Below are 13,340 nucleotides of genomic sequence, written 5' to 3'. Positions count from 1 at the left end.
CTAAGATTTACAGGATTAGGCAAAAAATTGTAAGAACTCCAGGTCCAGGAGGACACATTGGCTCACGCCTGTAATCCCAGCACTTTGGGAGGCTGAGGCAGGTAGATTGTTTAAGCTTAGGAGTTTGAGACCAGCCTGGGCAACATGGCGAAAAATACAAAAGTTAGCCAGGCATGGTGGCACGTGTGTGATTCAGCTACTCAGAAGGCTGAGGTGGGAGGATCGCTGGACCCTGGAAAGTCAAGGCTGCAGTGAACAATAATTGTGCCACTGCACTGAGTGACACAGAGCAAGACCCTGTCTCAAACAAAAAGAACACACAAAAAAACTCCAGGCCCTTCTCGCTAGGTCCTCCCCTTGCCTGCCTTTTCCAATTTCTCTCCCACTGCTCTAACTTAATCTATTCCATACACACACACACACACACACACACACACATATATATATATATTTTTTTTTTTTGAGATGGAGTCTCGCTCTATTGCTCAGGCTGGAGTACAGAGGCACAATCTCGGCTCACTGCAACCTCCACCTTCCGAGTTCAAGCAATTCTCCTGCCTCAGCCTCCAGAGTAGCTGGGATTACATGCACATGCCACCACCATGGCTCATTTATTTTAGTAGAGATGAGGTTTTACCATGTTGGCCAGGCTGGTCTCAAACTCCTGACCTCAGGTGATCCGCCTGCCTCAGCCTCCCAAAGTGCCAGTATTACAGGCATCATGCCCAGCCTGTCAAATAATTTTTGAAAAGCCTTCCATGTTCTAGGCATTGTGCTAGGTGCCAGGGATATAGTGGTAAGCAGAACAGACAGGATTCTGCCCTCCGGGAACTTACACACTATTGTTTCCAACAAGCACTCACTATTAAAGCTAGGATGGATGTGCTAAAAGAAAAAAAAAAAGGAAAGAAAGCTTTTTGCTTTTCTTATTGAAAAATAATCAATATATGATTCTTTCAGAAAAACATGCCAAAAACAAAAGAAAACTACCCTTAGAACCTCCCAGTGATAACACTATTAACACCCCGGTGTGTAACTTTCTAGATCCGTGCAGTCCAGTATGTCACTAGTCACATGTGGTTATTTCAATTTAATAAAAATTGTGTAAAAATAAAAATTCAATTCCTTGGCTACACTAGTCACATCTCAAGTTCTCAAGGGCCACATGGGTGTAGTGGCCACCACATGGAAAATCTCACATCCAGAATATTTCCATCTTCACAGAAAGTGCTGGTCTAGGTCCTAGTGTAGATAAATGTTCCCGTTATGTATATAAACTTTTTTCTTCTTACATAAAAGTGTAAGATAAAAAAATACATGGCAGGGCACAGTGGCTCATGCCTGTAATCTCAGCACTTTGGGAGGCCGAGGCAGGTGGATCACCTGAGGTTGGGAGTTCAAGACCAGCCTGGCCAACCTGGTGAAACTTCGTCTCTACTAAAAATACAAAAATTACCTGGGCATGGTGGCGAAGTTCTGTAATCCTCGCTACTCAGAAGGCTGAGGCAGGAGAATCACTTGAACCGGGAAGGTGGAGGATGCGGTGAGCCAAGATTGTGCCATTGCACTCCAGCCTGGGTGACAGAGTGAGACGCTGTCTCCCCGCCCAAACACACACACACACACACACACACACACACAAACACGCACATGCACTATTTTTGTTTGGAGACAGAATCGTGCTCTGTCACCCAGGATGGAGTACAGTGGCACGATCTCGACTCACTACAACCTCTGCCTTCCGGGTTCAAGTAATTCTCGTGCCTCAGCCTTAGGATTACAGGTGTGCACCATCACACCCAGCTAATTTTTTTTTTTTTTTTTTTTTTAAAGTAGAGACAGGGTTTCACTATATTGGCCAGCCTGGTCTCAAACTCCCAGCTTCAAGTGATCTGCCTGCCTCAGCCTCCTGAAGCGCTGGGATTACAGGCATGAGCCACCACCATGCCCAGCCACACGCACTCTTTTATAACCTGCTTGAGTCACTTTACATATACCTATGTTATTAATGGCTTCATATTTCATTTTATAAGAAGTCCATAATGTATCTGATCCAACTTTCCTCATATGAAACATTTAGGTTGTTTCCAACAGTTCTGCGCTTACCAACAGGTTCGTAAGGAACACCTCCAAGGCTAAATCTCTACATTTGGCCTTCATGACTTGCTTTGGATAAATCCCATTACATGGAATTGCTGGGTCTAAAGGTATGCCCTCACCTTCACTCCACACCACCTACCCCACCCCACTGGGCTGTGGACCTGGGGACACCAAACCTGTTGCACCACCATTCAATTTATGTATATATATATATATTTTTTAATAAGATGGAGTCTTGCTATGTTGCCCAGACTGGTCTCAAACTCCTGGGCTCAAACCATCCTCCCACCTCAGCCTCCCAAGTAATTAGCGATGACAGACATGAGCCACCCACCCAGCTTGCCCCACCATTTTAGATCATTTAACTGTCACAGATGCCTGTCCCTGTTTGGCCTCCTCTACTCTCCCCTAACTTGTGCAGAGGAATCACATCTTGCATAGCTCTGTCCACTGCCATTGCACCTACCACACGTTATACACTCAAAGCAGATGCTTGAAACACTTTTCTGGCTCATTTCCACCTTTACCTTTTCATTTTGTAGACCATCTCGGGGACCAACTTCCACAATTTTCACTCGCTTTGGTAACGTGTCCATAGATGAGGTGCTGACCTTTGGTTTAAAAGAGGAAACAAAAAGTATGAGGAAGAGATTGCCACAATTCCCAGGGAGACCAATATGAAAGAATGGATCTGTCTTCACTAATAATGACACAAGAAGAAATATTTCTCACCATTTAATTCACATTTGGTCTATTTTAGAATTAAGAACAAAAAAAAATATGGCCGGGCGTGGTGGCTCAAGCCTGTAATCCCAGCACTTTGGGAGGCCGAGACGGGCGGATCACGAGGTCAGGAGATCGAGACCATCCTGGCTAACACGGTGAAACCCCGTCTCTACTAAAAATACAAAAACTAGCCGGGCGAGGTGGCGGGCGCCTGTAGTCCCAGCTACTTGGGAGGCTGAGGCAGGAGAATGTCGTAAACCCGGAAGGCGGAGCTTGCAGTGAGCTGAGATCCGGCCACTGCACTCCAGTCTGGGCGACAGAGCGAGACTCTGCCTCAAAAAAAAAAAAAAAAAAAAAGAACAAAAAAAAATATTTCACTTAGTAACAGGAACAAGCAAGAGATTCATGCTCCCAGTACAGGTTCTCCTCTGAAGTCTGGACTCCTTTTCCACAGCCTACCTGACGGCTCTATTTGCATCTCTTCAATTTAGCAGTCCTGAAACAGAACTCTAATTTCTCCTAAAGCCCGTCTGACTCCATCCTTTCCATCTCTGTAAAAGGCATCGCATGTACCCTACTGCTTAAGTCAGAACTTCATTCATCCCTTTCACCTATTCACCATGGCCTACAGGACTCTGTATGCTGCTGTACATACGTCAGAAGTAGTTTAAAAAGGCTGGGTATTGCAGTGGGGGGCAGTGGCTCATGCCTGTAATCCCAGTACTTTGGGAGGCTGAGGCAGGCGACCACTTGACATCAGAAGTTTGAGACCAGCCTGACCAACATGGTGAAACCCCATCTCTACTAAAAATATACAAAAAATAGCCAGGTGTGGTGGTGCATGCCCATAATTCCAGCTACTCAAGAGGCTAAGGCAGGAGAATCGCTTGAACCAGGGAGGCGGAAGTTGCAGTGAGCCAAGATCGTGCCACTGTACTCCATCTTGGGTGACAGAGCAAGACTCCATCTCAAAAAAAAACAAAAAACAGAAAACAAAAGGCCAGGCACTGTGGCTCATGCCTGTAATCCCAGCACTTTGGGAGGCCAAGGCAGGCAGATCACTTGAGGCTAGAGGTTTGAGACCAGCCTGGCCAACATGAAGAAACCCTGTCTCTACTAAAAATAGAAAAATTAGCCAGGTGCTGTGGAATGGACCTGTAGTCCCAGCTACTCAAGAGGCTGAGGTGGGAGAATCGCTTGAGCCCAGAAGGTGGAGGCTGCAGTGAGCTATGACTGTGCCACTACACTCCAGCCTGGTCAACAGAGCAAGACCATCTCAAAAAAAAAAAAAAAAAATTAACTGACTCTATATGTCACTTGATGCTTTCCAATTAAAAAAAGAAAAGACTCTGTATGAGTTGGCTCCTCTGACCTCCTGGAATCATCACTTGCCCCTACTGTCCACTCCCAACCTTCACCCAACAGGTTGCTAAGCTCCCTGCCTTCTCTTCCTTCTGCCCCAAGGCTGCTTATCTGGCTTTAAAAAAAAAAAAAACCTAGCTCTTCTCACATCTCTCTCTCATCTTTCAGTTGCAGAGAGGCTTCCTCTGACCACCCTTTGCAAAGCTGCCTCTCTTTGCACCCCCATTATTTTCTATTGCAGAGCTGTAATTATTTCCTTCAAAGCACGATAAAGAATGCCTACTCAATGTCTCTTCCAGTAGAACATAAGCTCTTTGAGGGACCTTGTCTGTCCCAACTCCACTTCATCCCTAGTGTTTGGCACTGTGTTTGGTACAAAGTAGGCACTCTTTAAAGTTATTAAAATAACAAACCATGAAGGACATAGCTGTCCCAGAAGAGAGCAATTACTGAGTGTGGGGAGGAACAGTCAGTCCTGGACTTTTCGCGGTGTGGGTGAGATGCAGGAGGGCTCTATTCTGTTACAGTCATAGGCTGGATGATGACAAGAATGGGTCTAAGGGGAGGTGACACCCCCAGTAGCTGAAAACATTTTTTACAAAATGCCTTGAGTCTCCTCTATATAAAGTCTGCTCCAAACCTTAGTCTTCCCTATCAAGTAACACAAGACTTTTTTTTCCCTCTTCCCTCTACCTATCTTGATACTGTAACTTTTCAAATCAACTTTGTTATATAGATTTAATCCGGATAAATATACCACAATGGGGCAAAGCGGGAGGCACACTGTGTAATCTGCTAAGGATCTCAACCCCCTGAAGCCCCTCAGGAATTCCCTGATAGGAAGCAGCTGGAACATGTACAACTCACCTGACTGGCCTTGTTTCAGCCAACAAAGCTTTTGAGAGACTAAGGCAACAAGCCACTGAATTTCATGAAGTCAACAGGCTAAATTGGAAGGTCCCTGCAACTTGAATCTCCCTCTAACAGGGCTGTTCAGCCTCTGCTAGTATATCACCCTAAAACTATCTCACTGGAACATAAGTTTCATGAGACAGGGACTTTGTTTTATTCAATGCTGTATTTCTAAGGCCCTGGGACATAATAGGGGCTCGATAAATAACAGTTGAGTGTTGCTGAAAGAATCTAAAACCTGCTTCAGGCCGAGCGTGGTGGCTCACACTTGTAATCCCAGCACTTTGGGAGGCCGAGGTGGGCGGATCACCTGAGTCAGGAGTCCGAGACCAGCCTGGCCAACATGGTGAAGCCCCATCTCTACCAAAAATACATAAATTAGCTGGGCGTGGTGGCAGGCGACTGTAATCCCAGCTACTCGGGAGGCTGAGGCAGAAGAATCGCTTGAACCCAGAGGAGGTTGCAGTGAGCCAAGATTACGCCCTTGCGCTCCAGCCTGGGGGACAAGACTGAGATTTCATCTCAAAAAACAAAAAGAATCTAAAACCTGCTTCCAAGTTGCTTTTATTAGAAGATTATAAACTCAATTACACTTCCTTCCCCGTAACAGCTCTTCACAAAATAATTCACAGTTTTTAAACACTTAACATTTGCCAGGCACATACAAGAGCCATTTACATATTTATTTATTTGAGATACAGTCTCATTCTGTCTCCAGGCTGGAGAGTAGTGACGTGATCTCAGCTCACTGCAACCTCTGCCTCCCGGGTTCAAGTGATTCCCTGCCTCAGCCTCCCAAGTAGCTGGGACTACAGGTGCACACCACCATGCCTGGCTAATTTTTTGTATTTTAGTAGAGACAGGGTTTCACCAGGTTGGCCAGGCTAGTCTCGAACTCCCAACCTCAAGTGATCTACCCACCTTGGCCTCCCAAAGTGCTAGGATTATAGGCACGAGCCACCACGCCTGGTGAGCCGTTTACATATTAACCCACATTGTCGTCTCAACAATCTTATCAGGTAGGAACTATAGTCATCCCCATTTTACTGTAAGAAATCTAAGGCCCCACTCGGGAGGCTGAGAGGAGAATCGCTTGAACCTGGGAGCTGGAGGTCGTAGTGAGTTGAGATTGCGCCACTGCACTCCAGTCTGGGTGACAGATGACAGAGCAAGACTCTGTCTCAGGAAAAAAAAAAAAAAGAAATCTGAGGCCCAAAGAGATTAAGTAACCTTCCTGAGGCGACAGAGAGAGCTAGTCACTGAGGCAGCATCTAAACCTGGCAGTGTGGCTCTAGAGCACAAGCTCCTAACCTCCGGGCCACTGTTGCCTCTTTACCACCGTTCGGTCCACAGTCTTCTCTTCTCCTGGTTAAACATCCCATTCCTCCTCTGTAAAGCTCTGCTCAGAGAGGGTCCCCCTAACTACACAAGTACTGTGCCACAGTGTCTTGAGGTATGGTATACCTACATCAACATTAACAGCGAATACTGACTAAACTCAGTGTTAAACCACAGGCATGGGCCGGGCGTGGTGGCTCAAGCCTGTAATCCCAGCACTTTGGGAGGCCGAGACGGGCGGATCACGAGGTCAGGAGATCGAGACCATCCTGGCTAACACGGTGAAACCCCGTCTCTACTAAAAATACAAAAACTAGCCGGGCGAGGTGGCGGGCGCCTGTAGTCCCAGCTACTCGGGAGGCTGAGGCAGGAGAATGGCGTAAACCCGGGAGGCGGAGCTTGCAGTGAGCTGAGATCCGGCCACTGCACTCCAGCCTGGGTGACAGAGCAAGACTCCGCCTCAGAAAAAATAAAAATAAAATAAACCACAGGCATTAGAACCTCAAGGCAGGGACTATTATTATCCCAACTCTATAGATGAAGAAACCAAGCCTCAGAAAGATTATCCAAAAATCACAGTTAGAAAGTGACAGAGCTTGGACTTGAACCCATATCTGGTACTAATACTAATACTGGTTCCTATGCTTGGAACCCCATAGATGGCCATCTCATTACACCAAATATTTCTTAAAAGCATATTAATATCTACTATTTCGTTTAATTTTCTTAACTTTCTAAGTTGGAATTGCCATCTTCATTTTACACATGACCAGGTGGTGCAGGTGAATGGCCCAGTAAAGATATTAACGTGGCTGAGAGGGACCCAGTGCCAGGTGTGTATTTTTCCCTCTGTACAGCTATAACTCCTTCTTAACTCTCTAAGGGAAAAATACAACCACCGACCGATCACGTGCTAGGAGCCAGAACACTGCCAACTGTATTACTCACATTTTCTCTAATCTCAAAACAACCCCAAGAGAATGTTGTCCGTTTTACAGATGAAAGAGCTGAAGTTTAGAGAAAGTAAATAACTATGTCATTAAGCCTAGAAAGTGGCAGAACTATTGGGACACCCTAGCTTGAGCTTTTATTTTTTCTGTTCCATACAGCTAGGTCTCCTACATTTTACCTGCGCCGAGAATGGGAGAGGGGAAACATCAGGATCGAACAGGATAAAAGTGCAATTCCAAGGGAATCACAGCTTGGCTCCAGTCAACTCAAGTCCCGCTCGGTACGCTGGGATAGTTCCCCAAGCATCTCTAAAAGCAACAAGAGTTGGAAATGGAGGCGAGGGAAATGGAAGGGTGTTCGTGATTTTCACTAATGAAGAGTTGGAGAGGTCTGAAGCTCAATTAGAGGAAGGGGCAAAGGGCCCTGGGCGGGGAATAAGGACGCCTAGGATGGCGTCCCAGATCTCCATGACCTAGACAAATCACTCCAGCTCTCCGGACCTCAGTTTTCCCATCCCCTTCAAAGGATTTGAGGGGAATAGGGAGGGTCCAGGACTCCAACGCCCTCCCGACTCTGGCCTGAGAGCTGTCCGGCCTCGCCTCTAAGAGAGCATCCACCACGGGCCAAGCCCCCGACCCTGACAGTCAGATTGCCGGCAGGGCCGCCGCCTCGGGACTCGGGGCACTTACAGCCCGAAGGGACGCCAAGCCCACCAGTCGCCGCGGAAGCGCCTTAGTCATTGCTGCCATCTTGGCCCAGTATGCCCCGCGGCAGTCCAGCGAGGCCCCGCGTGACCTACGGCCCGCCTGCTGGGCGAGGCCCCGCCTCCGCCCCGCCCTCTCCCCGCCCCTCCGCAGTGACTTCCGAAGCTGGCTCCACCCCCAGCCTCTCTCCGATTTGATTCCGAGAGCCTCTTACTTGCCAGGCCAAGTGAGACGCTGGGAATATAAAGATGAGCAGAATTAGCCTGGACATCATGTTAAACCTAGCACTTTGGGAGACCGAGGTGGGTAGATCATCTGAGGTCAGGAGTTCGAGACCAGCCTGGCTAACATGGCGAAACCCCCGTCTCTACTAAAAAAAAAAATTAGCCGGGCGCTGTGGTGGGCTCCTGTAATCCCATCTACTTGGGAGGCTGAGGCAGAATTGTTTGAACCCGGGAGGCGAGGTTGCAGTGAGCCGAGATCGCACCACTGCACTCCAGCCTGGGCGACAGAGCAAGACTCCGTCTCAAAAAAAAAAAAAAAAAAAAAAAAGGTAGGTATGGTGGCCGATGCCTGTAATTCCAGCTAATTGGGGGCTGAGGCAAGAGGATCGTTTGAGCCTGGGATGCTGAGGTTGCAGCGAGTGGAGATCGTGCCATTGAACTCCAGCCTGGGCGACACAGTGAGAGCCTGTCAAAAACAAACAAAAAAACCAAAACCAAACAAACAAAAACATGAACAAAAATTAACCAAATTCTGTGGCTTCTTGTGTTTAGAGTGTGGGAGCTGTGAAGAGACAGATATTCCTAGTTACACAAACAGTCGTGTCATTTCTAACTTGCACTGTAAGAAGCAGCTTTACTGTTCCCAGTTGTTAGCACGTATTAAGTCACACATCACTATCTTCAGGATTCAAACACTGGCAGGCAGCTCCAGAGAGTCGGGCATCCTTAGACTTTCACACCTTAAAAAAATGATTAAAATCTATCTAGGTGTACTTTCTGAAAGGCTGAAAAAAGAAATCTATCCAGGTGAAGAGAATACAATAAAAACTTTCCAGACGGTGTAGCATTCGCAATGGCCCTGAGGCAAAGAAAACGCTTAGAATACTGTTTTTTGTGTTGTTTTGTTTTGGTGTTTGGTTGGTTTTTTATTTTGTTTTTGTTTTTTGTTTTTTGTTTTTTGAGATGGAGTCTCACTCTGTCACCCAGGTTGGAGTGCAGTGGCGCGATCTCGACTCACTGCACCCGCCACCTCCCGGGTTCAAGAGATTCTCGTGCCTCAGTCTCCCGAGTAGCTGGGATTACAGGTGTGCGCCACCACGCCTGGCTAATTTTAGTGTTTTTAGTAGAAACGGGGTTTCACCATGTTGGCCAGGTTGGTCTCAAATTCCTGACCTCAGGTGGTCCACCCGCCTTGGCCTCCCAAAATTCTGGGATTACAGGCAAGAGCCACTGCCCCCAGTCAGAGCACTGTTTTTCAAACTATATGTTGTACCCCACTAATTAGTCACAGTATCAATTTAGCGGGTACAAACTTTTTAAAAAAATAAATAACTAAAATTTGATTGATTGATTGATTGATTGAAACAGAGTCTCAATCTGTTGCCCAGGTAACTCTGTGCAGTGGTGTGATCTTAGCTCACTGCAACCTCTGCCTTCAGGGTTCAAGTGATTCTCCTGCCTCAGCCTCTGAAGTAGCTGGGATTACAAGTGCCCGTCACCGTGCCTGGATAATGTTTGTATTTTTATTAGAGATGGGGGCGTTTCACCATGTTGGCCTGGCTCATCTCGAACTCCTAGGCTGAAGCAATTCACCCTCCTCGGCCTCCCAAAGTGCTGGGATTACAGGTGTGAGCCACTGTTCTAGGCCCAGAATATAAAATATTGCTCTATAAAAGAATGATCTAAAAAATAAAAATAATAAATAATAAAAGAGAAAAGGCTGGGTTCGGTGGCTTACACTTATAATCCCAGCACTTTGGGAGGTTGAGGTGAGAGGATCACTTGAGGTCAGGACTTGAAGACCACTCTGGCCAATAAAGTGAGACCCCAAGTCTATACAATAAATAAGAAAAATATTAGAATACAATGTATAAAAGTAGTAAAGCTAAATACTGCTTTGCAAAACTTTTGTTCATTATATATATCAACACGGTTGCAATGTAAAATAAATTTCTTTCTGTGGGCTGCACTCAGAAATGTTTGAAAACATCTTTTTAGCAAGATGAAAAGAAGGCTGGAATGATTGGAGAGCAGGGAGGGAGTAGGAAAGGGACTTCCTACTAAGACTGGAGAGTTTGGCAGGAACTGTCCCGCAGGGTTTTGGTGAACACACTAATAACAGCTGTCCTAATAGCAGTGATTTTGAATGGTTTAGAGCAAGGAAATCTGACTAAATTTGCATTTTTAAGTAGTTACTAGGTGGATGCTAATTGGTGTGTCTTTGGTATTCTCAGGAAAGGCAGAGAAGGCACTGTCCTTGACTTTAAGGAGCTCAGATTTTATCTAAAGAAAAAACAAGACATGATACATATTCTGTTAGGTTTCAGCAGCACTGGAAATTTTCTCTATCATGACACTCAGAGCATTACCCACAGAATTCTTAAACCTGTGCTAGAGGGCTGTAGTTGGCCCAAACATACTGGCATGGTATTATTTAAAATATGACTTTCAAGACTTGTATACTGAAAATTATAAACCATTGGTGAAAAAAATTAAAGAAGACATAGTGGTAGGTCATCCCATGTTCATGAATTGGAATGCTTAATACTCTTTTTTAGTTTGTTTGCTTTTGCTTTGTTTTTTAAATTTTTAATATTTATTTATTTATTATTTTTTTGAGACAGAGTCTCGCTCTGTTGCCCGCGCTGGAGTGCAGTGGCGCAATCTCGGCTCACTGCAACCTCCACCTCCTGGGTTCAAGCAATTCTCCTGCCTCAGCCTCCCGAGTAGCTGGGATTACAGGCACCTGCCACCATGCCCAGCTAATTTTTGTGCTTTTAGTAGAGACAGGGTTTCACCATGTTGGCCAGGCTGGTCTCCAACTCCTTAACTCAAGTCGTCCACCCTCCTTGGCCTCCCCAAAGTGCTGGGATTACAGGTGTGAGCCACCACACCCAGCCTTTTTTTTTTTTTTTAGATGGGGTCTCACTCACTCTCTTGACCAGGCTAGAGCATAATAGCGCAATCATAGCTCACTGTAGCCTCAATCTCCTGCGCTCAAGCCATCCTCCCACCTCAGCCTCCTGAGTAGCCGGGACCACTGATGCGTGCGCCATCACACCCAGTTAAGTTTTACATTTTTTGTACCAACGAGGGTCTTGCCATGTTGCCCAGGCTGGTCTTGAACTCCTGGGCTCAAGTGATCTTTCTTGTCTTGGTGCCCCAAAGTGTTGAGATTAAAGATGTAAGTCCCAGCACCTGGCCAAGAAAACTTAATATTGTTAAAATGTTAATACTGTCAAAAATGATCTACAGGTTGAATGCATTCCCTATTAAAATCCCAAGGATTTTTTTGCAGAAATAGAAACATTCAGCCTAAAATTCACATGGAATCTCAATGGCCCTTGAATAACCAAAACAATCTTGAAAAAGGACAGTTGGAGGACTCAAACTTCCTGATTTCAAACCTTACCATAGTAAACAAAAGAGTGTGGTACTGAAATAAAGACAGATGTAGACCAATGAAGTAAAATAGAGAGCCCAGATACAAAGTCTTGTATATATGGTCAAATGATTTTTGACAAAGGTGCCAAAATCATTCCATGGAGAAAGACAGCCTTTGTAAACAAATTATGCTGTGAAAACTAGATATCCACATGTGAAAGAATAAAGTTGGACCCTTACTTGATACCATATACAAAACCTAACTCAAAATGGGTAAAAGGCCTAACCATAAGAATGAAAACTATAAGACTCTTGGAAGAAAATGTAGGGGAAAAAGCACAGTCATAAAAAATAATGAAATCATGTTCTTTGCAACAACATGGATGGCGCTGGAGGCTGTAATCCTAAGTGAATTAACTCAGGAACAGAAAACCAAATACCACATGTTCTCACTTATAAGTGGGAGCTAAACATTGAGCACACACAGACATAAACGTGGGAACAATAGGCCAGGCGTGGTGGCTCATGCATGTAACCCCAGCACTTTGGGAGGCTGAGATGGGTGGATCACTTGAGCTCACGAGTTTGAGACGAGCCTGGCCTACATGGTGAAACCCCATCTCTACTAATAATACAAAAATTAGCCGGGTATGGTAGCAGGCACCTGTAATCCCAGCTAATTGGGTGGCTGAGGGAGGAGAATAGCTTGAACTCAGGAGGTAGAGGCTGCAGTGAGCTGAGATTGTGCTACTGTACTCCAACCTGGGCAACAGAGTGAGACTGTCTCAAAAAACAAAACAAGGCCCGGCGCAGTGGCTCATGCCTGTAATCCCAGCGTTTTGGGAAACCGAGGTGGGCAGATCACGATGTCAAGAGATCAAGACCATCCTGGCCAACATGGTAAAACCCCCTCTCTACTAAAAATACAAAAATTAGCTGGGCGTGGTGGCGCGTGCCTGTAGTCCCAGCTACTCAGGAGGCTGAGGCAGGAGAATCGCTTGAACCCTGGACGTGGAGGTTGCAGTGAGCCAAGATCGCGCCACTGCACTCCAGCCTGGTGACAGATGAAGACTCCATCTCAAAAAAAAAAAGAGGAGGGGAACAATAGACATTGCAGACTACTGGGAATGGGGTAGGGAGGGGGAATGGCTTGAAAAACTGCCTATTGGGTACTGTACTCTCCACCTGGATGCAAGAGACCCACGTAACAAACCCGCACAGGTACCTCCTGTATCTAAAATAAAAGTTGATTTTTTAAAAAGAAAAAATATGTAGGGGAAAGAGCTTCACAGCATTGGATCTGGCAATAATTTCTTAGATATGGCACCAAAAACACAGGCAACAGAAGAATAAAAATTGGCCAGGCTTGGTGGCTCATGCTTGTAATCCCAGCACTTTGGGAGGCTGAGGCAGGAGGATCACTGGAGCCCACGAGTTAAGATCAGCCTGGGCAGTATGATGAAACCTCATCTCTGCAAAAAAAATTAACTGGGCATGGTGGCATGCATACCTGTAGTCCCAGGTACTCCAGAGGCTGAAGTGGGAGGATCTCTTGAGGCTGGACAGGGAAGTTGCAGTGAGCCAAGGTCACGCCACTGCATTCCAGTCTGGGCAACAGAGCAAGCCTTTGTCTCAAAAA

At 45.9% G+C, this 13,340-nt stretch overlaps 1 protein-coding gene across 6 annotated transcripts in view; it reads right to left on the bottom strand.

The window, feature by feature from the left end:
- HMGCL (3-hydroxy-3-methylglutaryl-CoA lyase) overlaps positions 1-13,340 on the bottom strand; it is a 40,260-nt gene that overhangs the window by 17,231 nt on the left and 9,689 nt on the right. For 3 of the 6 annotated variants that reach the window (XM_023219679.3, XM_023219676.2, XM_023219677.2), the window contains exon 2: positions 2,628-2,711. In XM_023219679.3, the coding sequence (XP_023075447.1) occupies positions 2,628-2,696 (69 nt within the window). In that variant the 5' untranslated portion in view covers positions 2,697-2,711. Of the gene's footprint in view, positions 1-2,627; positions 2,712-7,567; positions 7,698-8,078; positions 8,219-13,211; positions 13,231-13,340 lie in introns of those variants that run through there. The other 3 variants (XM_023219678.2, XM_023219680.1, XM_023219675.2) reach the window with 3 other exon arrangements.

Source organism: Piliocolobus tephrosceles, chromosome 1 (genome assembly GCF_002776525.5).
Source record: "Piliocolobus tephrosceles isolate RC106 chromosome 1, ASM277652v3, whole genome shotgun sequence".
NCBI lineage: Eukaryota > Metazoa > Chordata > Mammalia > Primates > Cercopithecidae > Piliocolobus > Piliocolobus tephrosceles.
This window is presented reverse-complemented; position numbering and strand designations above follow the sequence as displayed.